The sequence below is a fragment of the Lonchura striata genome, chromosome 17 (assembly GCF_050655825.1).
Source record: "Lonchura striata isolate lonStrDom1 chromosome 17, ASM5065582v1, whole genome shotgun sequence".
NCBI lineage: Eukaryota > Metazoa > Chordata > Aves > Passeriformes > Estrildidae > Lonchura > Lonchura striata.
In genome coordinates, this window is record NC_140719.1 from 12,609,482 (window position 1) to 12,636,596 (window position 27,115).

At 46.3% G+C, this 27,115-nt stretch overlaps 1 protein-coding gene across 8 annotated transcripts in view; it reads left to right on the top strand.

The window, feature by feature from the left end:
* Positions 1-27,115, top strand: part of DAB2IP (DAB2 interacting protein) — a 160,582-nt gene that overhangs the window by 7,481 nt on the left and 125,986 nt on the right. Inside the window, exon 1 of one of the 8 annotated variants that reach the window (XM_085556306.1) lies at positions 14,606-25,412. The exons of 3 other annotated variants lie outside the window; for them this stretch is intronic. In XM_085556306.1, the coding sequence (XP_085412432.1) occupies positions 24,668-25,412 (745 nt within the window). In that variant the 5' untranslated portion in view covers positions 14,606-24,667. Of the gene's footprint in view, positions 1-14,605; positions 25,413-27,115 lie in introns of those variants that run through there. 4 more of the 8 variants (XM_085556308.1, XM_085556305.1, XM_021543648.4 and 1 more) reach the window with 4 other exon arrangements.

The following is a 27,115-nucleotide window of genomic DNA, read 5'->3' on the forward strand; positions in this document are numbered from 1 at the left end:
TTTGGGACTGACTATTTACTTGCAGGGGGGTTTGGTTTTTTAGGAATGAATGTGTCTCATTTGCAATGTACAGTTGCCTTCTAGCACTGCCTGGGATCAAAGACCAGGGTTTGTCTCTGAATTTTTTAATGAGCAGAGTTGGAACAATGATTGTCTCTTTCTCTTTTGTGTAGCAATTGTTTTGCAATAGGTCTTAGCCCAAACTTTCTGCAGTGTGTGATTGTAATTCAGAACAGCAGTTCTTTTTTGGGTTTGTGCAGAGAGCTGCACAAACCCTTTTTTGGGTTTTTATGCAGAGAACTCCCAGGTCTCATATTCTTGCTTAGGCAAATCTCTTTTTCTGTTATCTCAGACCAAGCAGTTAGTTTTCAGCAGTCTGTATTTCCTCTTGCAGGGGACAAGATGTAGTTTGTGAGCCTGTTAAATCCTGCCCACTAATGACCTGCAGAGAGAACTGAGGCCATTCCTTCACCTCAGGACAGCAGAGCTGACAGCACAGCCTGGGGCCACCACGCTCTCCCTGTTAGCACATCCTGAACTCTCGCATGTGACCTCTAAACTACGGGTGTAAATTTTCTTTCTGCAGGTTCCGTTCCAGTCAGAGTCTTCTGTGTACACAAGGCAAAGTTAGCAAAGTGAGGGCAAGAAATATTAATGGTTTGTAAAACTCTGTTCCTCCTCACAGTGAACCACATTATTCATTTTACTGTGGTCTGTTCAAGGGGGAAATCTGCAAAAAATAGTTCTAAGACTTTGCTGAAGACTCACTGTAATTTATTTTTATCTTCTTTTGTGTTGATGTATTAATGGTAACTGCAGCAAGTGTGTGAGTTGTATGTACTGATATGTACTGCCAGGCAAATGTTCAGTACCTGTAATTAAGGGAACAGTAGATTTATGTAACTGATGCTTGATCTGACCTAAACTTTTCATATCCAATCAACTTCAGATAAACAGGAGAAGGTGGTGCTCCTACTGTGCTTCCTTACACCCAGGCTGTGGAGCAAATGCTCCAGAGTACAGCAAGGAGCTGTGCCACTGACAGTGAGGCATCTTTTCACTTAGTCGCTTTCCTGCCCTCTGCCAGATCATCAAAAGCAGCTCCTTTAATGAAGAAAAAACTTACTTTGCTGTAATTAGGAAAATTGTGGCAAGTTACAGAAGGAATCTGGAGCTGGGCTTTGATGATCCTTGTGGGTCCCTTCCAGCTCAGGATATTCCATGATTGTGTGAAGGAATGCCTGGATCACACCAGGCTGCAGCACCAGGACAGCCCATTAGCTGGAGGGCACTGTGCTTGCTGGGGACATGGGATATGTGGGTTAAGGTCTCACAGTGCCACGTGTGCCACTCCTGTTATGGAGGCTCAAAAACCTTTGAGAGGTCTTGCGTGCACCAGTCCATGTGGGGCTTTCCAGTAAAATCACGTTCTGTGGACAGAAAAGCTATTTCTCATTAATAACAACAACAACAACAACAAATGCTCACTTAGGTCTTTTTTGCTGGAGTTATATTGTCAGTCATAGATTTCCCAGCCTGTCATTGGGCTATTGAGTGGTGATTATAATGAGGAGTGAAATCCTGGCCTCTGAACTCCAGAGGATCTCTTCCATTCCAGACCTGGCTCCAGAAGGTCTCTCAGCCACTGGCAGGGTGACCAACAGAATATGGGATGTGCAATCAGAGCTCTGTCGTTCCGTGGGATGTCCATATGTATGCTCAGATCAAACACCAGCTGGTTGTAAAAGTGTGTTTATTTTTTGCTTTTCATACCTCATCCAACAGCAGTTCCTTGGTTCACTGGCCTGTCTGTGATAAATATTTTTGCAAGGGTAGAGTTTCCTGGTTATAACCCTTCTGCAGAGGGTTCCTGCTGGATCCCTCCCAACCCCCTCCACAACTTAGCACTGGTCAATATTTCCTTTTAATGGCATCCTGTTTAGCTGCAAAGCACTTTTTGTTTGCTTGCCTGTGGCTGATGTGCTGCTCTGATGATCAGCACAGCAATGCTCCAGTGTTTTCCCCTCTCTAATCCAGATAATTTCATGCCAGCTTAAATGTGCTGCTTTTATCCTCTTCTTCTGAAGGGGAGCTGAGTTAGAAGTACCTTGTCCAGGGTCACACACAGGGAGTTTTTCTCATGGTATTGCAGTGGCACAGCATCTCCTGTGTTCCCCATTAGTCCTTTGCCATTCTTCTTGCTCCACAGTCTTCCTCCTTGCCCATTTCCCTTTCTTTGTTCTTCTTCCCAATTATAAATTGCTGGAGGACGTTTGTCATTTTGCTGTGGCGAGCACAATCCACCTGCCATGTCTTTTGGAGTCTGGAAAATCTCAGCACAGGTTTTTCAGCAGACCAGGATTTTTGTTTCCTTGAAAATTATAATTTTCAATACAAGATAGTACTTTATTTTGCTAAAGTGGCAACTGTGGCAGTGCAACATCATTGTATATTTACAGCCTAATTTCAGAAATCCACATGAACTCCTTTCCTCTTCTCCTCCACCACAACTCTCTTGTCTGACTCGGTTGCCAGACTTTCTCTGGGAGTTCAGTCTCACTTAATTCACAAAGAATGTGGTTCCTTCTGCCATATTCAGTGCCTGGAGTCTAAATCAGGACATTTCTAGTGAACTTCAGCTTAAGATAAGTCTGACCTACCTAGAATTGAGGTTTCCAGTTTGCAGACCCAGAGTGATGAAGCTCTGCCATTACCATGAAGTTCTCTGCCTGTATCTGTGCTAGCCTTGCCTTTTATATAATCTAATAGTCCTTTGCCAAGGAGTAAAATGTAATGGGAACTATTTTTGTGATCTTGGGAGTATTTGTGCTGGCTCTGAGCTCCTTGGAATAGATGCCGCCTCCTGTTATGATGTCATCGCTCCTGGTGCTTGCCACTAGACTATCAACATTTTAAAAATCAAGACAAGAAAATCAAGATAAAAATTGGTATTTTGCCTCTATGTAGGTCAGATGAAGCACAGAAACCAGTTTTTTAACAGAAGAGGACCATTGGTGGGGAGAGAAGGACTTCAGAAAAACTGGGACAATCCAGTGGCAAGCACAGGAGACCAGAGAATTCCTGGTTTCTGGTTCAGACTATGTGAAACCATTTTGCAGAGCAGCTGTGGAAGTGAAAATCAGCAAAAGGAGGGTTGATTTAGAATTTCCTCATGGAAATTTTGGAAGTCCTTCTTTCTCTCAAGGAATTTCAGCCCACGTCTTCTCTTTCATCACAGGAAACTGCCAACAGCCTGCCCTGGGCTGGCCTGTCCTTAGATCCCTGAGCCACAGTGTTATTCTGGGAACGCTACAAAGAGACTGAGCAGGGACTGCAATACATCTCGGGAATTTAGTCTTGGAAAAAGTGTAGCCAGAGCTTCATGGCAATTTTGTGAGGGGTTTTTGAATGCTCAAACCCTGATTTCCTACTCCCTTGCTCTGAGATGTTATTTTTAATTTAGGAGCAGAGAACTAAAGGCAAAGAATAATGTCAGTTGGGATGAGGCTTGTACTAAACTTCATTCTGCAGCCCTGTCTAACAGAGCTGAAATTAAATGGCTTAAGAACAGTGTGGAAGAACTGAGCCTCTGGAGTAAAGTCAAGGTTTGAGAATTGGTGTCTTATTTTAGTATTTTTGGTCATAAAGGTTTAAAAGACCTTTTGAAATTGCTGTTGTTTTATGTGCCTTTGGAAAGTGCTGCCCGACTTCTTGACCTCAGACATTTGAGCCATCTAACAGCAGCTTGGTAGATTTTTTAAGCTCTGTTTTAAAAATATTGGTACTTTCCCAGTAAATCAGTTCAGTTCTGGTTCTTACTATGATTTTCCTTGCAAATGGATCCCTCATCAAGAAATGTTCTTGAATATTTAAAGCTAATTATATATGTACATATTTTGGTGTTGGATAGAGATTAAATATAAATTAAAAACCAACACAGAGAAACATTTCCCAATGGATTGTAAGAAACTTCCTCCTACTGTAAAAAGCTTGTGTCCCAGTAGATGTAACATGGATATTTTGAGAGCACTGTAATGTTTAAGGGTGAAGAGATGGCTCTTACAGATGCATTGGATGTGTTCTCTGGAGGCCAAGCCAAGGAACAGTGTGTCCTGTCCTTTTGTCTGTCCTGATTTCTAATGAGTCAATCCCTGATTTTCCTCCAGTGAATGGGCAGATACACACCTTAAGAGAAAAGATACTCATTTCTTTGTTCATGAGCTTCCATGTTTCAGGGAACATTGAAAACTTCAACCCTTCTCTTGTTGTTTCTTCTTTTACCACTTGAAAATGTTCTTGGGAGATTTTATCTTGCTCTGTGGATTGCTGGGTGCATTAGCACAGCTTCTGCTTGCCAGAGCTCTCACTATGTAGAACTGGTTTCAATAAATCATTGTAACTTTGGAAAGTCTGGAGTTCCAGTCATGGCAGCTCAGAAGAGGGAGGGGGAAACAGGAATACAAGAGCTTTTGCAGCTGGGGAAAGAGCAAAGGTAATTCTCCACAGAGGAGTCTGAACAGAGAGGTCTCTGATGGAAGGTTGTGGGTATCATTCTGTACAGGCTGGATTAATATTTCATCCAGAGAGGTGGAACAAAGTCTTGTTCTGGTTGAAAGTGGAGGAAGTGAGTGATTCAGCTTATTTTGTCAGGCATCTCCCTGCCTGTGACAAGGTGCAGTACAGCATTTTTCTAGCCATGGAGAAAGAGTGCTCTGTCTGGAGTGCCAGTTGGAGATCCTGGAGCAATTGCTTGGCCTTTGTCTCAGATCTGTGCAGCTGATCCCTGCCTCCCTTTCCTGAGCAGTGAAATTCCCACCCCAGGTTTAAATCTCTCTTTGTCAGTGATTCAGGCTCATACAGCATCTCTATTTCGTTCACATCCAAACTTCTCAAGATAACCTGTGTCTGTCAAGGTTTGAAGTAGTGATCTTCTTATTTTTAATAAATCCTTTAGTATGAAATTGGCTTTAACTCCGCTTTGCTATTCCTGTTCCCTGTCCAGGGTAAGCTTCAAAGGTTTTTTTTTTGGTGGTTTTTTTTTTTTTTTTTTTTTTTTTTTAATTGCTACTTGCTCTCATAAGCCATACGATGCTTTTGATAACAGTCATCAAATTTTACAGCTATCACTATAATCTCAGTGCTGTTAACCATCTGCATCTCTCCTCGTGTTCTATAGAAACTGAAGAGAAAACAAATACGTAGTTAATTTTAGCACATCACTCCTCTTTATGGCTTTTGTGTCCCAAGTAGCAGCACTGTTTAATGTGTCTGCAAATAACCTCATGGAAACGAGGAAGAATCCACACACAAGGACATTCCTTAATGGTTTCAAGACCTTAGGGCTGCATTACAGGTATCAGGAGTGGGCTGCAAAGGGTGTGAGTCCTACAAAAGGACCTTTTGGTTTGAGTTATAACTTCTGTAAGTTGTAACCTCTGTTTAGGGATTTTAATTCCATGGAATCTGAACTTGAGACATCATCAGACAAAGTCAGGTGAAGAGTCACCTGTGTCTGTATCTGGTGATGAGCTGCGAGCAGTAATGGGAGAGCAGAGCAGGGAAAGGGGAAAAATCCAACTTGAGAAAGGAGAAACCTGGGCAAAAAGTGTGGAGAAGCTGTGCTCTGTGAGCCAGGCAGGCAGCATGGGAACAGGCCTGGGATACAGGCCTGGATGCTTCCCTGTGATCCTGGAAAAGGCAGAGGCAGCTGGAGAAGAGCAGTGGCCCAGCTAACGGGGCAGCCCGTGCCCACAGCCCAGAGCTGGCTTTAGGGAGCCATTTATCCTCCTCACTTCCCAGCACCCAGCCCTAATGCTGCCAGATGTCACACCTAATACGGGGTTTCCTGTGCTTCACCTCAATCCCGGGGATTTGTTTAAAAACATGTGCAGTATTACCTTTGCTGTGCCTGAGCTGAAAGAGGGGAATCACTTCACAGGCAGTGCCCTCCCAGGCGGTGCTTTCCCGACTTCCTCGGCTGCTCAGGAGGTCCTGTGCTGTGGGACAGGTGGAGGTGCAGCTCTGCAGGCAGACACGTGGCAGCTCTCCGTGACCAGGGAACCCTCCTGCTCCTGCAGGAGCCTCCCTGGAGTGGCAGTGCCTCTGCTCTCACTTTCAGGGTGTACAGGAAGAGCCACACACTTCACAAAGGTCATTCTACTGCTGATGACCTTCCAGGGGTTCCAGCTGCTCAGCAGGTGCAGTCTCATCTGAATAATGCACTGGAATTTGCTATTCATTGCAATATACATTAGAGGTAGGCTGAAGTGAAATATTGATTTAAATTACCCCCCGCAAAAGGACATGAAGAGAAAGCTCTATCTCACTGTGTTCTTTAGCTTTTTGTGTTATCAAAACCACAAAGGAAAGGGTTTATTATCAAGATAATGATGAAATACAACAGAGGGACTGAGTCAGAGACAGGACTGTCCTGAAAGCTAAATTACCATTTCATTTAGGCTTCACTGGAGTGGTCAGGACTGGTGTTTAAGGTGACATCTATGTCCACCAAAACCATCCAGTATTATATTTAATCATCGTGGAGACATAGAAGGGGCCCCACAATAAAAATTATATATTTTAAATTTCCTGATCATAGTGCTTTAACCTTTATATTGCTGACATCCAAGATTCAAGTAGAAACGCACACTGAAACTGTGTAATTTTATATATTCCTGATTTTTTATAGGAATCCATTTAAAATTACACAAGAAACCTCTCTTCATCTTCTGAGTGTTTCACTGATTAGCATAATTTATAGCCAGTTTTGTGAATAAGGTGATTGTACCCAGGTGATTGCAAAAAGGTCTGTGGATCTCAGCTTTATAAATATTATTCTGAATCTAACTTTGTTAAAGTAATTGATGTAACATGAATCAGTGCTGTGCAGAGCTCTTCAAGTGCAGAGACCACACACTGTGTAATCTCTGGAGCCAGTCCTCATCGTGCCTTTGCTTTTCTTAGCAACAAAATTAACTCCATCATTACAAAATTTAGCCAATACTTTACCTCGGCAGTCAGAATCTTCTCACAAGAGATTCAGCCCACGCTCTAAATCCTGCTTTCCTTATGTGTCACTGTTTGCTTCAGAGAACTGGAAAAGTGGCTTTGCAGTTGCTCAGCAGAAGCAGAGATGTTCCTACATCAGGGGGTGTTGCAGGGGAGCCTGGGAGGCCCATGCAGCACCTTCCACACCTTCTCTGACAATCAGAAAACCCCCAGGGCCTCTCCTTTGGAGGGTCCATCCCCAGCTGGGCGCTCCAGGAAGGGAGGAAGAATTTTGTCTCTGCAGATAAAGCCAGGACTCAAGGTCAGCCAGGTGAGAGGAGGTGCCCAAAGCTGAGCAGAGACTTGGCCACAGACAGTGAGGTCCCAGGCTGTGCTCAGCCTTGTGCTGGGCTGCAGAATGAGCCCTGCAGAGCCTGGGCTGGGCTGCAGAATGGGCCCTGCAGAGCCTGGGCTGCAGAATGAGCCCTGCAGAGCCTGGGCTGCAGAATGGGCCCTGCAGAGCCTGGGCTGCAGAATGGGCCCTGCAGAGCCTGGGCTGCAGAATGAGCCCTGCAGAGCCTGGGCTGCAGAATGGGCCCTGCAGAGCCTGGGCTGCACAATGAGCCCTGCAGAGCCTGGGCTGCAGAATGGGCCCTGCAGAGCCTGGGCTGCAGAATGGGCCCTGCAGAGCCTGGGCTGCAGAATGGGCCCTGCAGAGCCTGGGCTGGGCTGCACAATGAGCCCTGCAGAGCCTGGGCTGCAGAATGGGCCCTGCAGAGCCTGGGCTGGGCTGCACAATGAGCCCTGCAGAGCCTGGGCTGCAGAATGAGCCCTGCAGAGCCTGGGCTGCAGAATGGGCCCTGCAGAGCCTGGGCTGCAGAATGGGCCCTGCAGAACCCGTGCTGGGTTCCTCGTGCAGCTGTTTGGCTGCTCAGGCTCCTTGTGCTGGATGGATTCTTTCTCCCACGTTCCCTTCCTCCATGAACACAGAGCTGCCAGAAGTGCTGGACGGGTGCCCGAGAGCTTTTAAATGCTCTGGTTAGGAATTGGTGGGAACCTTGTATTTGTGTTTCTCTAAAGAAGTTTTATGGCTTTTTCCTGGTCCTGCTCGTGACAAGGTCGCTTTGAGGGAGGAGGATGCAGGTCACTCACTGCCAGAGCCCCGTGTCAGCATGTGGGGAGTGACACAAATGGGACAGGAGCTAAAATATCCTGGAAACTTTGGGTGATGTTTCATCTTTAAGCAAATTCCTGGAGAACTGCTAAGATGAAAACAGGCACAGCTCTAAACCTGCATGTTCTATAATGATGACATTCTGGGAGAAACTGGAATCCTTCTTATAGGAGAGTAGGGAAATAAAGATTCCCTGCTGTTAATAATAACAAGCCAGGGATTCTTCTTGTTCAAGCTGGAGCAGAATTGCCTGGAAGTCCCTGGAGAATTCTAGTCCAGCACTAGACATTTGAAAGATTTGGATCCTGGTCCAAAGTATTTCCAGTGTTTGAACGAATTTCCAGACTGAGCTATTTTTTTATCATAATCCAGCCAGAGAAGTGAAATTTGTGGTGCAGCAAGGCATCAGTGGAAGTATTTTGAGAGGAGTATGGTGACTGGAGAGTCTGCTGTGTGTGCAGGTCCTGAGCATCCACTTGGGAATGGAGGAGACCTGGAACAAAACCTTGTGTGGAGCAGTTGGTTTGGAAGAAATAACTAGGAATGGGCTGAGGTTCATTTATTGGAAAAAAAGAAAGGGAAAAAGAATGCAGAAGCCAGCGTGGTTCAGTGTCTGGGCACATTTTCAAGGCCTCTTTTATTTTGAGTAATTAATTCTGTGTTTTATTAGTAATGAAAGCAGGGGCTATTTTGTGCAAGGCTGGAGCAGTTCAGGGTGACTAGGCAGGAAGTTAAACTGATGTAGCATTACTTTTGCAATTTATCACCTGCCTGTAGTGCATACTCAGGGTATAATACAAGTTTATCATTGTTCAGAGCAATTATATTTTAAATTAACTTAATAATTACCTCTCAAACCAGATAACTTTAAAGAACTGATTATTTTATAACTGGGAAAATCTCTAGCGTGACATCTCTTCTTTGAGGCAGCCTAAATGCAAGCTGGCTTTTTGGTGATCTGTTTTAAATTAAGTGATTTCATTGCAGAAATGTATGTATTGGGGTTTGAGTGTGGTGTATCCTAATGCTTGCAGCCTTCCTACACATTTGTAATGATTCCAATAATTCCAAATTGGGGAGGTTTTTTTAATTTGGTGGATAAAAAATCCGTTCTACTTTGTCTTTGGTTAAGGGAACTTGAAATCCTGGATAGTACAAATGTACAGCTTCAAAACTGGTCACAATTATTGGTAGGACTGGTAGGCATGGCAGCTGAACACAGACCAACCACAGACCCTCCAAAGCTTTTCTTTTCTGAACCTTTTTGCTGCTTCTCGGGGTGTGGAAGGGCCTGGGAGCCGCGGGGTCCCTGCAGCAGCCCTGGTGCAGAGCCAGCTCTAATTGATTATCCCAACGCAGCTTTGAGGGTCCCGCAGTCCCTGGCCAGGCCCTGCTGAGTTACTGCACAGCTTTAGGCAGCAGACTTCTACTGACTGCAGCAAATAAATTTGCTGTGCTTTATGGAGCACAGAGAAGCTTGTTTTCTGAATTTTAATTGTCTCAATAAATTGTGTGAAGATTGTGTTCTATTAGACTGCAGGAAATGAATGCGAACAGTTCAAATCTGGACGTTATTGGGAAGGTGTGTTGCTCTCAGGGCTGTTGGAAAAAGTTTTCAAATCTGACTGAGCAATAATGAGGGTGATAAGGATTGTAGAGATCTGGAGTGCAGCCTCCCAGGAATCCACATTCAGTCTTGGGTTTACCTACAGGGGTTTTCTTGTGCCACTGAGGACTAAGTGATGATGATTTTCAGCTTGTGCTTTGCAGAGGAGAGGAAATATTTGCAGTGGTGCTCAGATAGCTCAGGCACAGGGAATATGAGAGGGGCACTGTCAGAGTGTAGTTCTGGACAATGTTGAAGGATGAACCTCTGCTCTGGAGTCTGGCTGACAGGCTTGGGGCTCTTCAGCCTGGACAAAAGGCTCCAGGGGGATCTCAGGGCCTCTTCAGTGCCTTAAGGGGCTCCAAGAGAGCTGCAGAAAAATCTTTTGATGCCGTGACTTGAGAGTTTGGTGATAATGAGTGCAGCAATGAAGATTAGCAGATTTTATTCCCAGCCTCCTCTTGTCCCTGCTCTCAGGGGAGGAATATTGCTTCTTTTCACTGAGGGATGGTTGTGCCCCTTGGAATCAGAAAGGAGCTACTCTCGTCCTGGCACCAGGACAACATCCAGATCTTTGTTTGCAGGATTAGAATGTTTTCTAAAAGATAGGCCAGGTTGAAAGCTCTCCATTGCTGTATCTCCCAACGTTCTGCTGGAGAGCTGGAATGATTGATGAGCATTTCTCGTTGCAATTACAGATGAGCACCAGCAAGCCACAAATCATGGCACGCTGGGTAGGAGCTCCTGAGCCTTCTCTGTAGCCCGGCCAGCAAATCATTAAATCAAGCGAGGATGAGCAAGGGGCTGCTGCATGTTCTCGCCTCAGCACAGCAGCTGAGAGAGCTGAGTAAGCTGCTGTCTGCCTGAATCAATCCCCACTCTGGGAATTGAAACACTGCAGACATGAAGCCTGTCTGTGGCCACATAAAAGCTGCATTATGGCTGCCATTTAGGGGACTACGCCTAAAGCAGCTCTTTGAATCCCTAATCCTGGGAGCTCCGAGGGAAGAAAGCAGGGAGGTTGTGCTCAGATGTCTAAAACTTTCCTCCTGACCCTGACTTAAATGGGGGACCTGGCCCGCAGTGAAACCAGTCCATGGGGAGTTCATGTACAGTGTAAGTTATAATGGGATTTTACAGTACAGATCCTAGCACATATATTTAATATCTGACAATTCAAATAAATTGGCTGGCAAACACACTGAACATTGCCAGATTTCTATAAGATCCTGTGAATTCCTGACCTAGATATTCCTTGGAGGAGGGAATTCAAGAGCAGGAGACGTGAACTGAGTATCGTAGACTGGGCTCCTCACTTCTGACCCATTTCTCTTAATTCTTCTGAGTAGTAAGAATCCTAAAAATCTGCAAAATTGGGTTAATAAAATGATACAAGATGATCAGCTCACTCTTAAAGTTGTTCCAAGTTCAGTCTTTATACAATTTACATTATGCTTGGGGTACAGAATAATGAAAAATCAAAACAAACAGAGCACTAAGCCTCAATCCTACATGTAAATCTGTGCACATGTGCTGCAAACAAGATAGTACCCATGGACAGATTTGTTTGTGTTGCCTTGTGAGCCAAATGCTGTGGTTTTGCTTCTTTTATTTATTCAGTCCTGAAAGAATTTGCTGTGAAATCCCACCAGGCAGAGATAAAGACTGGAAACCTGGTAATCTACAGCTGTACAGGAGGGTCAGTTTATGGCCTGAATGTGCTGGAGAATTTAGATGTGGAGAGACTCTTTCATAGTGAACTGACATGAAAACCTGCATTATTTCAGGGCTTTGTGGCATGTAAATGGTGTTTATGATGAAGCTAAACCTTGGAAAAAACAAATTGGTAAATCTAGTCCAGATTTGCTATTCTGACAATTTTTTTTCCTTCTCAAATGAATTCAGGTTGTCAGATTCAGTCCCAACATGACAAGGGCAAGACAAATTAATTAGCTTAAGCTCCGTGAGTTGTGAGAGTTGTGTCTCTGTGTGCTTTGTGTGCAGGGCACTGCTGTGGGGGATTGACCATGGCAGGGGAAAGGGGTGTCCTTCAGCTTAACCCCAACACGTCTCTCCCAGCCAGGTGAGAACACTGTCAGTGAAAAGTTTGAATTCTCCTACAGTGTGGAACTGAAGACCACATTTCTAGTGCACTTCCAATACTAAACTACTCTCCTGAGACTGCTCAAGAGTCTTGCTTTAAAAGAAATTAAAATGTTTAGTTGTAGATAAAAAATGGCCAGGTCTGATCTCATAAAAATTAGCAATTTTTAAAAAATGCTGGGTTCCACGGTACCTGGAACTCTTACATGTCATAATCTTGTTAAGATAATTACAGTAAATGGCTTTTCTGCAAGGGAATCCCCTGACATTCTTCCTTGGGAGATTAAATCTCTGCTGCTGTTCTAGACAGATTCTGTGGCTGAGTGAAAGTGTCTCCTACCTCCTTTAAAAATATCAACAACCAAAGAGAAGACAACACTTAATTCCTTTTTACAAAAGGAAAAGAGAGTCATGTCTTGGGAAGAAGGGAAATCAAATAAAAAATTTAATGCTAGAGAAGAAGGCAAGAAATGCAGTTGCCATGGAAACCGGAGCATAAGTAGAAACTTTGCAGCAAAGAGCAGAAACTAAAAATGAAAAAGCAGAGTGGCGAGGCTTGGCAGATAGCCAGGAGCTTCCTCCACCTCCTTTCCCGTGCTCCTGGTGGGATGTTCTTCAGCATCCTTCCACGGACTGGAGGTGCTCTGGGCATTTGGAGAGCAAAGCTGGGCCCGTGGCTCAGAGCATTCACAGGGGTCAGCGAGTGACAGCATTGCTTGGGATGAGGCAGCTGTACCAAAATCCTCTGTGTGCTTCAACTTGGGGTCTCTGGGAATGGCCATCACGTCACAGTGGGCTTGGGAGGGAGGGGAAGCTGCTTCATCTGATGGTCACAAATCACCAAGCTAGTCCTTGATTCTTCTTGTGTCCAAACCAAGATCTGGGAGTGCACTGCAGCAAGAACTCCTGTTCTTCAATGCTTCTCTCATCCTTTTCATAGGGAAAAGATTCCCTAAAGTCTGCTCCAAGTGCTGCTGTGCCTCAGACTGGCTGGACACCTCAGCTCTCTGATCCTCAGCTCCCACCTGGGAGTCACATTCCTTGTCAGAGTTCTGCCCTGGGCACAGGCTGTGTTCCACAGGGGTTGTTGGCTGCATCCCACATGTTTCTGAAAGCAGAGCCTATTCCAGACCTGTGGTTCTGTCCAGGGCTCTGGGATCATTTGATGCTGGCACGTTCAGCTCGGTTGTATGGTAAAGTAATGCAGTCATTGGATTAGCAATTATTAAATCCACATATGCTTTTTAGTATGACATGGAAAAAAGCAGGTTGGGAAAGCTGGGCAGGTTCCCAGGCAGGGCTGTAAAACCTTTGTGATGGCCAGGAAGTGCTTTGGGTGAAAGCTTGGGAGCGTACCCAGGCCTGTGTGCTGTTCCAGATGGAAGCAATGAAACCTGGGCTGTTCAAATTGCCTTCAGTCATATTCTTGGAATGAAGGTGTAAGAGTTTTGCTAATTTGCCCTCAGGCTGGTCAGCATCTTATGTATTTGACTCCTTTTTTGTGAACAAAATAGAAAATGCAGTGCAAGTCCCAAAAACCCACTTGACCTCTCTCTATGTGAAATCTGGGTGAACTTACCTGGGATACAGCACCACAAGTTAGGAACTGTTCCTCAGTGTGTCACTAGAAATAAAACCTGCCCATGTTTAACTCTGCTGCATTGCCAGACTTTACTCCTCAGTTGGCTTGTCATCGTCTCACCTGGGCTATTCCTCATTTGATTATTATTTTGAAACACGAGGATTTGTGGTCTGTTGAGGTTTTTTTAGGTTGGAAGTAAAGAAGCTTAGAGTAACAAACTTCACTAAAAGGAATGTTATTCTTTTTAATGTTCTTTAGCATTTGGGCAGGGAAAAAAGCAGGGAACATGTTTTCTAAGCTCCGTAGAAAGGGATTTTTAAGAGGAAGCCCGCTCCTGGGAGGGAGCGGCAAGCCCGTCCCGGGGATGTGGCAGCGATCCCAGGCGGAGCCGGCGCCCTCCGGCCTGCGGGCGGCAGCAGAGCCGTGCGGAGCGGAGCCGCGGCACCCGCGATCCCCGCCCGCCCCGGGACGGGGACAGCCCTGCCGGGGACAGACCTGCCGGGGGACAGTGCTGTCCAGGAGACAGTGCTGTCCGGGGACAGCCCTGCCGGGGACAGCCCTGCCGGGGACAGCCCTGCTGGGGACAGTGCTGTCCGGGGGACAGACCTGCCGGGGACAGCCCTGCCGGGGACAGACCTGCTAGGGTACAGACCTGCCGGGGACAGTGCTGTCCAGGAGACAGTGCTGTCCGGGGGACAGACCTGCCGGGGACAGCCCTGCCGGGGACAGACCTGCTAGGGTACAGCCCCGTCCTGTTACAGCCCTGCCGGGGACAGCCCTGCTGGGTACAGCCCTGCTGGGTACAGCCCTGCCCGGGTACAGCCCTGCCCAGGTACAGCCCTGCTGGGTACAGCCCTGCTGGGTACAGCCCTGCTGGGTATAGCCCTGCCCGGGTACAGCCCTGTCAGGATACAGCCCTGCCCGGGTACAGCCCTGCTGGGTACAGCCCTGCCCAGGTACAGCCCTGCCCGGGTACAGCCCTGCCGGGTACAGCCCTGCCGGGTACAGCCCTGTCAGGATACAGCCCTGCCCAGGTACAGCCCTGCCCAGGTACAGCCCTGCCGGGTACAGCCCTGCCCAGGTACAGCCCTGTCAGGATACAGCCAGGCCGGTGCTGAAATGAGGGAGCGTCAGAACCTGCACTGGCCACAGCAGAGGTCGCACCTTGGGCACTTCCCGGGCTCTGCCTTGAGCAGGAATTCCCTGTGAGCAGCTGGATTTGCAGCAGGGCTGTGTCCAGAACAGGACAGTTTTCATTAGGCTTTAACGTGCTGACACAGCACTGGCGTTTTCAGCTGGAAAAGCTCCCTCCCTTCTCCCGGGTTCCTCTGTGCTCAGCGTGTTTAACAAATATTTTTCTGAGACCACTGACATTGTCTCGGTTTTATATGGTTTAAATGGAAATGGTCTCATTTCTGTTGCAATACTCACTGCAGTGATGGACACTGAGGGGTTGTTTGTGACCTAGGAATTCTCAGAGAAGTCAAACCAAATTGCAGAGAAGTGTACAGTGCATGTGTGCAAAGCACAGCCTGGCCACAGCTGGGGAAAGCTCCACAATGCCCTGTATTATGTGGGTTCATACCCAGCTCAGTGTGTTATGGAAGGAAGTTTATGAGTGACATGACCCAAACAAAAAGAACACTCCAGTTGCTGCCAAGATGACATTCCAGGCTGCTCCTGACTGAAACAAGATGCCTTCCATGTGGGATCACCACTTACTGTGTGAAGGTAACCATGGGCTACTTCCTGAAATTGCAAAGAATGAGCATTTTGGGAAATTCCAAATCCTGGTGTCTGTTTTAAGCATTGCTGCTAAGTGTTTTACCACCTCAGGTGTGTCCCTGCTTGCCAGGCTTGTTTGGAGGAGATCTGGAGGAAGTTTGCAGCCCTGCCTTGACGAGTTCTGTGAGGAGCCAAAGTGCCTTTGTACAAAGAGCTAAACAGGGCCCTCCAAAACCCCCTCAAGTAACAGGAATCTGCAGTCTCTTGCACTTGCCCTGACACAGTAAGTGTGGGGTTCCTGGTCTCTGGGGGGCTCTGAAGAAGTCAGAATCTCACCTTTTCCAAGGCTGATTCCTGCAAAGACAAATACCATGCCTGTAAACATGTGCTCAGGATCACAGTTCCCTTTAAGCCCTAGCCAGCACAAATCCCCTGTACTGGTGAGCTCAGCCTGGGCTCCAGGCCTGCCAGGGCACTTCGATTTGGATCCGTGCTGCCCAAACCGTGGTGATGGAGGGATAATCTGTTCCAAAGGTTGTCAAACTTCAGGGTTTCAGAAACAGCAAGAAGTATTTGTCAGCTAATGTTCAGACCTGAGAAGTCCTGCTGTCAGAATATTGATCTCAAATTCCTCCAGCATCTCTTCTGTTGGAAGTTGGACCTGAATTTCAGAGTGCAAAATGTGCCTTTCCCAGATTGTTCCCTGATCTCCCCCCTACACCTTCCATTAGCAGTTCTGTGTACATGAGTCTCCCTTGTCATCCTGTCAGCCCTCATGGTCTTTAAATAGTGTGTAGGCTCTGGGTGGTGATCACAACACTGCTCCCCCTCCCTCTGCAAGCTGCTCATGGAAAAGAGGACAAGAATTGCTCGCTCATACACTGCTTGTTCATAATTCAATTTTAAAATCATCTCCTGCTCGTCTCATTTGCCAAGTCCATCAAATCAATACCCTGCCCAGCTCCCTGCCCTGCCCAGCCCTCAGTGAGCAGCTTAGATCCCGAGTTACCCTTGGAATTCCAGGGGGATCCTACCTAGTCCCTGCTGGCAGCAAACCCAGAACAGCAGCATCACTGCTGAAATGGGCTGCACATGGGGAGATCCGTGTTCCTACTAAATTGTTTGGTTGCTATTTTTTCTCCTCGAGGGGAATTCCATTCATCCCCTTTCAGAAGAGCCTGTTAAACTCAGCCAGTCCCGAACTCCCAACAAATGTCCTTTAATAGTTTTGGATTTCAGCACAGAGGCCTCTGACTGTGTGTTCCTTTAATACGTTCACAACTCCCCTGGGAGAACTAAGGCAGGAATAACCAACACTTTTTTAAGCCAGGCCTCCTGCTTTAAAGTTGTATTTCTTTTCCTGCCATATATTCCCTTGCTCATCTCCACAGTTCCCACTTCCTCGTGCTTTGCATTGCCCATTCTCAACTCGGGTGTTCTCAGGTGTCCGAGAGGGGAGTGTTGCATCCCCTGCTTTCAATTTTGCTGGCTGAAGGAGCATAAAGGACTCTTAACATTCTCTGCAGTCGCCTCTCAGCTTGGCATACTGATCATTTCAATAATAAAGTGTTTCCTTTCATTCTCCAACAGTCAGGCCCCTGCCAGAGCCATAATTGTTCACAGATGACTCATTTTGGCTGCATGATCAAAACCAGGGAAAAGTGCTGTTTGCACAGGCTTTGAAACGTACAAGATGGGAAGAGATGTTCACGCTTGATATTTGTACCATATGTGCTTTCTAAATTTTATTATAGAACCTTTACATTTCAAAAGAGATTCTAGTCTTGTCCTGGGGATGATTTAGAAAGGAAAAGATAAGTAGGGTTTTGAGTTAGGCCAAGATTAGCAAAGACTGACTGTGTAGTTTGAGCTGTGGGGCTGCATCCTGCCAGGGCTGGTGGGAGCTGCGCAGTGCGGAGGGGCCGTTGCTGCCCTGAGATAAATAGATCTAGAAATAGATCTAGAGCCGTGTGTGGATACCTGTGCCTTGTTTAGGGGCTGCACACTCGCTGGTATTCTATATCAAAGTCCCACTGAACTCCTCATTCTTTATAGCATTTGTTTTGAAATCCTGCATTCGGAGTTTCAGCAGGTGTTTGCATTTTCTTCGCTGATGAAAACGCAAGGAATGTTTGCACAGTGCACGTGATGCCCCATCCCCAGTGCTGGGAGTGCTCTGCTCTGCCTGGTGTTGTTCTCTTTTCACAGAATTCACCTCAGATGTCCCCGTTGGGAGGGTCAGCAAAGGGGTCAGCAGCCAAGTTGTGTTTTAGGGTGGAGAAGAAGGACATGGGAGGATTTCTGCAATGCCATTCATCACCAAGCCTGAGTTCTATCAATAAGAAGCTGCTCTTTGTGTCTCCTCCCAAAATCACTTTGAGGCCACCCATCTGTCTTAGATAAAACACCAAACAGACAAACTGTGCCTTCTTTGCATCAGTGTGGCATTTTGACCAATGAATTGTACAAACCCTGCAAGCCAGCTCGTCTAAGGCTGCTGCCATGTGGATGTGATGTTAGACTTTTAATCGAGGAAAAATGAGTATATGAAAGATAAAGGATATAAATTCCAGTAGCTTTTTCTATCTAAAAATAACACAGGGGTATCAGTGGAATGGGAACATAGAACATATAGACTCCCTGCACTTTTGAGTGGAAGATCTGTACAAAAACGTAGGAAGAGAAACAGAAAAAAAAAACCCAATTTGAGCTGATGCTGTAATACAGGAGCATAATTGGGCACTGTGTCTTGCTAGATATTTTCTGTTCTTTTTATTTGGAGTGTCCTTTATCAGATCATCACCCAGATCCCTGCTCAGGGCTGGTGAGGACCCAGCAGGGTGAGAGTTCCCAGCCCTGGATCCAGGCTCTGGAGGTGTTGGTGCCCTGAGCTTCCACACTTCAAAACATCCCAGCCCTTGCTTTGCTCTTGGAGTGTTTTTCATATTTCTGCTGTTTGAAGGAGGCTCTCCAGATTTTGCAATCAGCTGTACTTGGACAATAACATCTCAGGGCAGCCCTGTGTTGTTGTGCCAGAAGGAAAAACGTAAATTTAAATAAACCACCCTCACAATGGTATTTAAAAACTGATTGCAGGATTTCCAGTCGCTTTTGTAAAGCCCTCTTTAAAAACAATAGCTACATTTTCATTTTTCAACTTGTTAACAGGGAATTCTTTTAAAACAGAGGGTGTTTTCTGTGCTACTCTGTCATGTCAGCCTGATAAGGAAGATGGCTAAAGATCATTCTTGCCAAAATATTCCTTGGATGAGTCAACTGATGCCAAAAAGCAAGTGAAACGAGCAACTATATTTGCAGCAGAGTTTGCAAATTATGTGGCAAGGAAAGGAAGAAAATAATCTGTCACATGAAAAATGAAGTTTAGATTGTGTGTATATAAATCAGTGATTTGTTATATGAGCATGAGATCATTATCAGGCATTTAAACATGAATTGGAAGTGCCTAATCTATTAATTAATCAGGAAATAAGTTTTACGTAGCATGTGTAATCAAGTTAATCTTTCATTTCACTTGCCAGCAGAGATGCTGCTGTCAGTGGATGCTGTCATGAGATTAAACACCCCAAGAGCTGGTGGGTGCTGCGGGGGAGCCTCGGGTGCCCCGATGGCATCGGGAGGGCAGCGGCTGCTTCCCCGGGGCCCAGGGCGTTCCTGCCTCTGCGAGAGGTTCTCTGTGTCACGGGAGCTCCTGGGCTCTGCAGCGCCTGGAAAAGCTTCTCCTCTCCCCACCTGGGGCTGGCTTCCACGCAGGCAAGGAGAGTGATGGCCTGCAGGAGCTTTCGGAAAGGTTCCTGGGTTCTTCCCTGACCTTTTAGCACGCCACATTGCAAAGCCACTGTAACAGAGCTCCCGATAAATAGCTGAGCCTTCTGCTAATAATAACCCAGAAATCTGGCACAGAAAGACAGTGATGCCAGACTGTTACCAACTCCTTCCCTGCAGCAGCACAACGGCAAGTTTACTGCTGAAATACAAAATACAATATTTTTTAGGAGTTAATTAATTTTGTTATATGAATATTTTGATCAAGGTCAATCCAGATTTTGTAGTTTATTACGGTAATTTGTTATTACATCTAATAATTAGATTCCTGACCTAGAGGTGATGTGTGTTTTGTTTATTTAACTGTGCAGATGGGAAAGCAAGATCATCTGGGCTCTCTTCCCACTGAAGGTTGGACCCAGTGAGATTTTGGGGTCCCTTTCAAGCCCCTCCAGGATCACAGCAGAGAACTGCACCAGTTTTGTCTTGGAGAAGGAAATGGGGGATCCTGGGAAACACAGAGTTGAAGTTGCTCTGTTAATCACTCAATGAATCACTGCTAACATTTTATTTTAGTAATGAGGGATATTTGGGAAGAATAGTCCTGCTTAAACAAATATTTCCTGCCAGCAGCTCAGCGTGGAAGACACACACTGCTGGGAAGTGTTGTGCAGCTCCCAGTTACGTCTGAGGGGCTTTGTTTGATTTAGGGATTTGTACGAGAATTTTCTTTTCCGTTTAGAATTTTTGCTGTACAGTGGAGACTTCACACTCCTGGGTTTTTCCTCCTGTTGAATAAAGCAGGCTGCTCTGAGGCACAGGATGTTTGATTCTGGTAGAAGTTTCTTGTTCCATTGCATTGGCCTCCATGTGTTTAATTGTTTTGCTAGGTCTGTGGAAACTTAGCACAAGTGTTTAGATGGATTTTGACTTTGTAAATTTTATTAGCATCATTAGCAGTCAGGTCATAAACCAGTGTACCTGAGCGAAGTGTTCTGTGTGAGCAGAGCAAGTGAAGTGGTTTTGTTGTGGTGTCCCCAGCTGCTGGAAGCCGCAGTGAGAAGCTGCTGTTCTTTAGCTCCATTGTTCTGCCGGGAAGTGGGCAGGAAACGAGCCGTGCTCCGAGTCAGGCTCGGTGTTTCTCCCGGGAGTTCCCGGTGGGTGCAGGAAACGTCTCGGGGCTCTCAGGCACGCCGGCTCTCCGAGCCCTGCCGGGGCCAGGACCCTTCCCCTGTGCTCAGAGCACCTTCAGCCTCCTCCTGCTGGCCGCTTCGGATCCCTCCGCCAAGGAGCTGCAGAAATTTAAATGGGATCCAAAACCCAGCTTGTTGGGAATTGGAGGTGCTGTTTCCCTTACTTCCTTTTTGGATTGTGATAGCTGAGAAGTTCTTTCATTCACATTTAAAAATATATTATGACTCTTTCTTAAAACCAGATTATTATTTATTAGAAGTAAATAACTGCCTTTCCCACTTAATGTTGGTCACATTCCTTGGATTTTTTTTTTTTTTTACCTGAGTGAAAAAGAGGAATTTTATGCTTAAGGACATTAAACTGAACAAATATTTTCAGAAGCAAATATGCAGAAGTGTCTGTGCTCTCATGGACAAAAGATGCTGTAGGACTAAAAGGTAATTATGTTTAATACTTCTTCATCCTGAGGGAGTTGTCTCAGGAGTGGGGAAGCTCAATTTACTCTTTGGGCAAGGATAAGGGGTGCAGAGTTCTGCCTCCCTCTGCCCCAGCCTTCCCACGTGATGCTGAGTAAATCACTCAGGGCTTCACTTCTCCAGTCATGGAATGGGCTTGGGAGCTCCATTATTGCAGTGTGTGCAATGCCCTGCACTTCCTTAGATCAGGAGTGCTCTTAATTGGTGGTGATGCAGATCCCAAACAATGAGACATTGATCCTCCTTAGCATCTCTGGCCCTGCCCTGGTGTATCATGACCATAATGACAGTACACAACAGGCACAGTGTGCATGGAGGGAACAGTGATGCTGAAAGAATTCATTCCTCGTTTAACTTCCACCTGAACGCTTACTTAATACTTCATTATTCACATGTACATTCTTCCTCTTGCTTTTTCATATGGCACTGCTTTTTCTGCTCCTTAATATCATGAAATATTTGTAATATGTGTTATGACTGCTTTTCATTTACATTTGTATTTCATCCCCATACGTACAGCAAGAGTAATCCATAGTGTTGTGGTAGCTAGGACACCATTCAATAAATGGAGACCAGTGAATTCTCTGCCTAAATTTAAACGAAATGCTCATCTCATTTTGATTCCCAGTCTGTGAATCATTTTGTTTCAAGGCTCTCAAGAAGCTGCTGCATTCTACCTCAGGTAGTAAGTAAAAACTACTTTGCCTATGTGCACTCTTAAACAAGCACCGTGTCCCATTGAAATACTAAACAGGACTAGTTCACTTTAATTTTGTGTATGAAACTTTCCTTTGTAAGTCTTCAAACAAAAAAGTCACTGAAGATTTTGGTGTGGGTACAGCTGAATTGAAAGTTAAATTATCCTCACACAAAGGAAATTACCTTCCTCCCCACTCTGCCTGGGAGCTGAGGTATCCCTGGGAACCTCGAGGCAAAAAGCCTGGAAATCGTCCAGGCTCAGGGTGTGCTGGGCTGGAGTCTGAACGGGCTCTGAGCAGATGCAGGCGGGCACGCTGAGAGATGACAGAAACCCTGTTTCTCTCAGGTTGGAAAAGAGATATTTTGTACAGATTTTCCTGTCCTCCTTTTCCCTCAGGCTTCAGGAGGATCGTGACAGTTCTTCAGGGACAGAGGGATTGCATGTGACAGGGAAATTGGGGTTGTAGTCTGATTTTTATTCAATTTATTGATGGTCTCTCTGCAGTTCATTGGCCTAATGCAAACTGGAAATTAAGCTGATACCCACCACTCCTCTCTGTTGGCTGAGCCAAAACTACTTCTTGTTTGATTAGTTAAAGTTTTGGGGTTTGTTTTGTTGTTTGTTTAGTTTGAAAACTTCAGTTCCCTTCTTTATGAAAGAAGTCTGGGAAACTGAAATGAAATCCCTGAAGCTGCTGCCTCAGAAGCAGCCTGGACTCAGAGCCATGAATTCTGTGTGTGAACAAGTCAGGGCATCCTCAGACCTGTCCAGATCAGGGTTTTGGGGTGACTGGACCCCTCTGACAGAGCACAGACACTTTTGCCTTCAAAATAAGGATTTCAAGTTCCTTGTCATAAATTCTGAGGGCTCTGGGTTTACGGGGGGTTAAGGGCAGGGTGCCAGCAGTGGGTGACACCCAGGTCAGCCCAGGGTGCTGAGTTCTCTGCTAAAGCCCAGCAGTGCCTCAGACTGGGTATTTTACCACAGTTTTGGCATGTGTTTCATTATATATAATTACACAGGTTAGGTTTGTGTTCAGTGCTGGGGAGGAGGAGTTAACACCCCAAAAATCACTGCTACATTTATCTTCAATTGCTCTTCTTGCTGAAAGGTCCAGCAGAGCTCCATGACTGAGCTCATGCAGCTGCCTTTTGGAGGAGCAGCCAGACTGGGATGTGTTATTTTAGAGACAGAGATTTAATGCTGTCAGCTTTCCTCCCGAGCAGTTCATAATCCCACATTTGTGAGTGGCAGATTCTGCTGTACACAGAGCATTTGTGCCAGGGTGTGGCTTTTGAAAAGTAGTAAAGAAAGAAGAAAAGAGAGCAGCGTTGGATTAATTGGAAAGGTCCAGTCCAGTCATATCCCCCCTAGGTGGGTTGTTCATTTTCCTATCTGCTGCTGTGTAGCATCTTAAGTTAAATCCTTAAAAGCATTTAAGTGAGAGACAGAGCCAAGCTGGTAGAACTGGAACACAGCTCCCAACCATTTATTTATGCTTTTATATAGGGCTGCTTTCTCTTGTCATACAGTTTATAGTCCCTCATTAACTTCTCCTGCTTCGTGGTCACCTATATGAGTGTTTCTGAAGGTACCTGGCAGATGAAAAACAAAAATCCCCGAGCGTTCCCACCTCACATTCTCTCAGAGCTTGAGGAGATCCCCAGCAGCCGCCTCTGCTGCATCCCCAGAGCTCTGAGCGTGAGTCACCTGGCTCCAGATAAACAAAATCAAACCTTCCCCTTTCAGATCATCTAAATTTGGGTGAGCTTTTAAAATGGTTTTCTTTAAACTTTCATTTCCATCAGTGCCTTTTTTCTTCTATTGGGAATGACAAAAGTAAATTGGATAGGCCGTTTTAAAGACATTTCTAGTGATAAAAGCATAATTGTAAAAGACTCTCTTCAGAGCTTTCATTCCAGTTATTATGACACAAGATTGCAGAGAGACACCTGAATATTTGGGTTCTTGTCTACAGCAAATCTTTAACCAAGCCTCAGTGTTTTCAGTCTTTCCCATCACTGTGTTCTGGATGTTCTCAGCTCCATTTGGGAATTGAATCAGCTGCATAGGATGAGTCTCGGCTCGTCTGGAAAGCAGTTAGAGTTGTCTGCGTATTTTTATTTTTTTATGTACCCAAAAATGAAAAGGCAGATGATTCTGGCTAAGAAGAGGAGGGCAGATGTGCAGTAGGTGGAGGCTTTTCCTTGGTGCCGGGCTGGGCTGCGGGGTGCAGGGAGCAGCACCCCTGTCCCGGCCGGGAGCCCCCGCTGGCCAGCTGGGATCTGCCTCCTTGACCTGAACTTGTCGCTGCCATCCCGAGTGCTCATTCCTGCACTGCCTGGAAGCTGGCCCCGAATTCCTCCCGTGTGGCCTCAAAACCAGGCATGGACTCCAGGGAAGAGCGAGCCTTGGGTTTCCTCCTGGAAGGGCCTTTCTCGGCTCACACCCAGCGTGGGTTTACTTCTGGATGGGAATAGGAAAGCAGGGCTTGTGTAGAAATCTGATGTTTTCCATGACTGCAGAAATGTGTGAAATCCTAAAATCGGGGAGGGTGGTTGGTGCTGGGGAAGGGACTCCTGTCCCGGTGCTGTTGCTGAATTGGAACAGGTTCTGCCTCTTGTTACTGGAGGTACAACACAGGATAATCCAGGGAAGCTTTCCAGCTCCTGCTGGAGCTCCTGCTGACGGCGGAACGGGGCTCATCCACAGCCAAGCCCATGTCTGCTCATAAGACACCACAAAGATAAATTTGCACAGAAGTCTGGGAAAAATGACAAACTGAGGATACGACACAGAAAGTTATTGTGCAGATGTTGTTTTGCAGCTCATCCCACTCGGATGAGGCTTCTCTGTTACCTGCCAGCCTGGGAGAAGCAGCAGTCGTGCATTCAGTTCTTGGCCACCATTCTGGGCTTCTGAAATGTTTTCTGTCACTTCCTTCAGAGTCATTTTTGTGCCATCAAGGGAAGGAGCTTAGGTGAAGGATTCTGGGCAATTCACTTCTGACCTTTTGGAACAGTAAATATGGAGTGAATTTTTTTATCTGTTTAATATATATTTATGGTTTTATTTTCTTCCATGGCTTAAAGTGTTAATTCTGCCCATTGAAATGTAATTTTATGGAGCAATATGAGCCGGAGGCAGAATCTTCGCTGCCATCAGGACCCAAATGGTAAATAGGCCCTTTCTCTAATTTGTGGGATGTGCTATAACTCAGTTTGAATGTTGAAAGGAAATGGGCCTCATGGGGAGTCTGGAGCTCTGTTCATTCAACTTCTAATTAAAGTTTTCCCCTCTCAAATTTCACATTATTTTCCGGGGCTTTTGCTCCGTGATGATTATTAACATGTGTCCCACGGCCAGGAAATCATTACCCCGTTCCCCAGCGCGGCCTTTCCCGGTGCCTCCCGCGGCAGAGCCGCCGCCTCCTCCCGGCGATGCGCGGCGGCGCGGGCCGGGCAGAGCGGCCGGAGCAGCCGGCAGTGCTTCCAGGACGCTTGGATCAGACGCTGCTGTCTGCCGGACAGGATCCAGGCCAGGATTTCCTCCAGCCTATGCCTCACGTTTCAGGAGCCCAGGCCAGCTCTGGCTTCCTATTCCTTCTCCAGCAGCCTTATCTTTTTGGGGGCTGGAGTTGTTAGCACAGTTTATCTTGCTCGCTGCCAGTCCTCCCTCGCCTGAGACATGCACTCCGGTGCCCCTTGCTTTTTTTTCCTCTCTCTCTCTCTTTTATGTTTTCTTCTTGTTGCTTTTCTTTTTAAATGTGTCAAGTGAAGAGTTCCTCTTCCCCCCTCTCCCTTTCCCCTCCAAAGAACCACCCTCCAGTTCATTAAAACGCTGGGACTGTTTTGCTCCTGTACCAGAGGGGAGAGCGAACCTGTGCCTGCATGCGTGTGTGTGTAAAATAGATCCAAAAATGTCCATGAACGGCAGGAAAAGTTCTGGGAGACCGTCCTACTACTACCGACTGCTCCGGAGGTCCCGACTGCAGAGACAGCGAAGCAGATCCCGCAGCCGGAACAGGCTTAGCAGGGGTGCTTGCGAGCTCGCTCCTAGCCGCGCTCAGCCCGCTGCCGTAGGTAGGTGAGGATGAGCAGGGGCGCTGGCCCCGGGCCCGGGGGCGCCTCGGGCTCTGCAGCAGGGCGGTGTGCGAGGGGCTCGCCAGGCGTGCCTGCCCCAGCCCCGTGTGCTGCCGCTACCCCCGCCTTGCCAGCTAACCTCTGGGCATCTTGTGGCCTGCTCCTGCGAGGTGTTCGGAGGCCTCGCTGATGCTTGCAGAGCTTTGGGAAGCCGTGCTTAGGAGATGGTGTCTCTCTGCTGAGATGTGTGGCTGGAACTCCTTGTTCTTCATGAGCCCAGTGTCGCCAGGGGGTTCAGATGACAAAGCTAACGACAGTTTAGGGGTAGGATTTTCCAAAGAGCCTAAAGATTGGGCTCCCGAGGCTTTGCAGAAACCTGTGGGACTCGAAGCCCCAAATCACTTTGCACTTTTAAAAATCCTGCTCTAAAAGGGCTTATTTGTCCTCTTCAGCAGGAGGGAGGTCCACTGAGGGATGTTTCTGTAGGGCACAGGCAGCCCATTCCTTCTACCGGAGGCAGCAACTGACCCAATTACATTTTTAAAACAAGCTGTTCTGCCTTTCTCTTTCTTCTACTGTGAAATAACTGTTTATTGGTTCTTTTCCCTGTCGTTAAAGCAGCCAAAAAGTGGGAGTATGTGAGTGTTTCCCTATTGAATTTTTTCAGAAAGGAGGGGGGGAGAGGGTTGTGTTTGCCCTGCAGTCTGTCAGTCCTGGTGTATTTATCATGCTGTGAGCCTAATCAAAGCCATTAACTGAAAAGATTTCTCTTTTGCTCGTTACTGTGTGAATAAAAAGCACAACTGCAACTTTACATCAGGTGTCTGTGCAAATCCAGGCTTGGACTTGTCTCACTGCAGTTAATTCTGATTTACGAAGCAGATTTTAAACTTGACTTTAGCACTGCAAGATTTAACTCAGTGCAATGTCCTCTCTCCTCTTTTCCTGGCACTCAGGATGATTTTAAGGATTTTGAATCATTGCTGAGAAAACAATAGGAAGCTAAATCAGTCCCTGAGCTTCAGCTTTTCCTTCAAACAGACAGTGATTTTCTTTGTATGATTTTTTTTTTGTTGTTGTTTTGCCTGCCAGGGAGGAGTGTTTGTAAATTCCCAAACATGTCCCAGTTCCCCTTCCCTCTTTATTTGTGTGCTGTGCAAAACCAAAATATTTTACTGTAATTTCAGTTACTGTGACAAACTAAATGTGTTCAGTTTCGTTTAGGTAACCCAAAGTGAACTTAATGGCATCATTTGTCAGAAACATGAGGAATATACAGGCAGATTTGATGGAAATGGGAATCAGCCCGAAAGTTTGTAAGAAATTGGATTTGAACCAGCTGAAATCTTGTTGCTGTTGATCTCTCCTGGAGTATTTTGTGTTGTCTGTGGGATCCCTGCCTCTCAGCACTGGCTGAGCTCCTCTTATCTGGAAATCTGAAAGGGATTTGCAAAGCTGGATGAGAATTTTCTCGCTATTTTTGATCTGTATTGTTGTGCAGTGGTGGTGTCACACAGCAGGTCAGAGGGGGCTTGGTCCAGGCTGGGCAGGGTGATGGAAGTACTGGAATAATGCAGCAGGAATACTTTCCTTAACAGTTTTTATTCCCACTGTCAGATTGATGAACTGTGGGGGTCTGGGGGCTGTGGAAAATGCAGGAATCAGAAGGAGGGTCTGGATTTGGGGGTGATGTAATGTTGAAT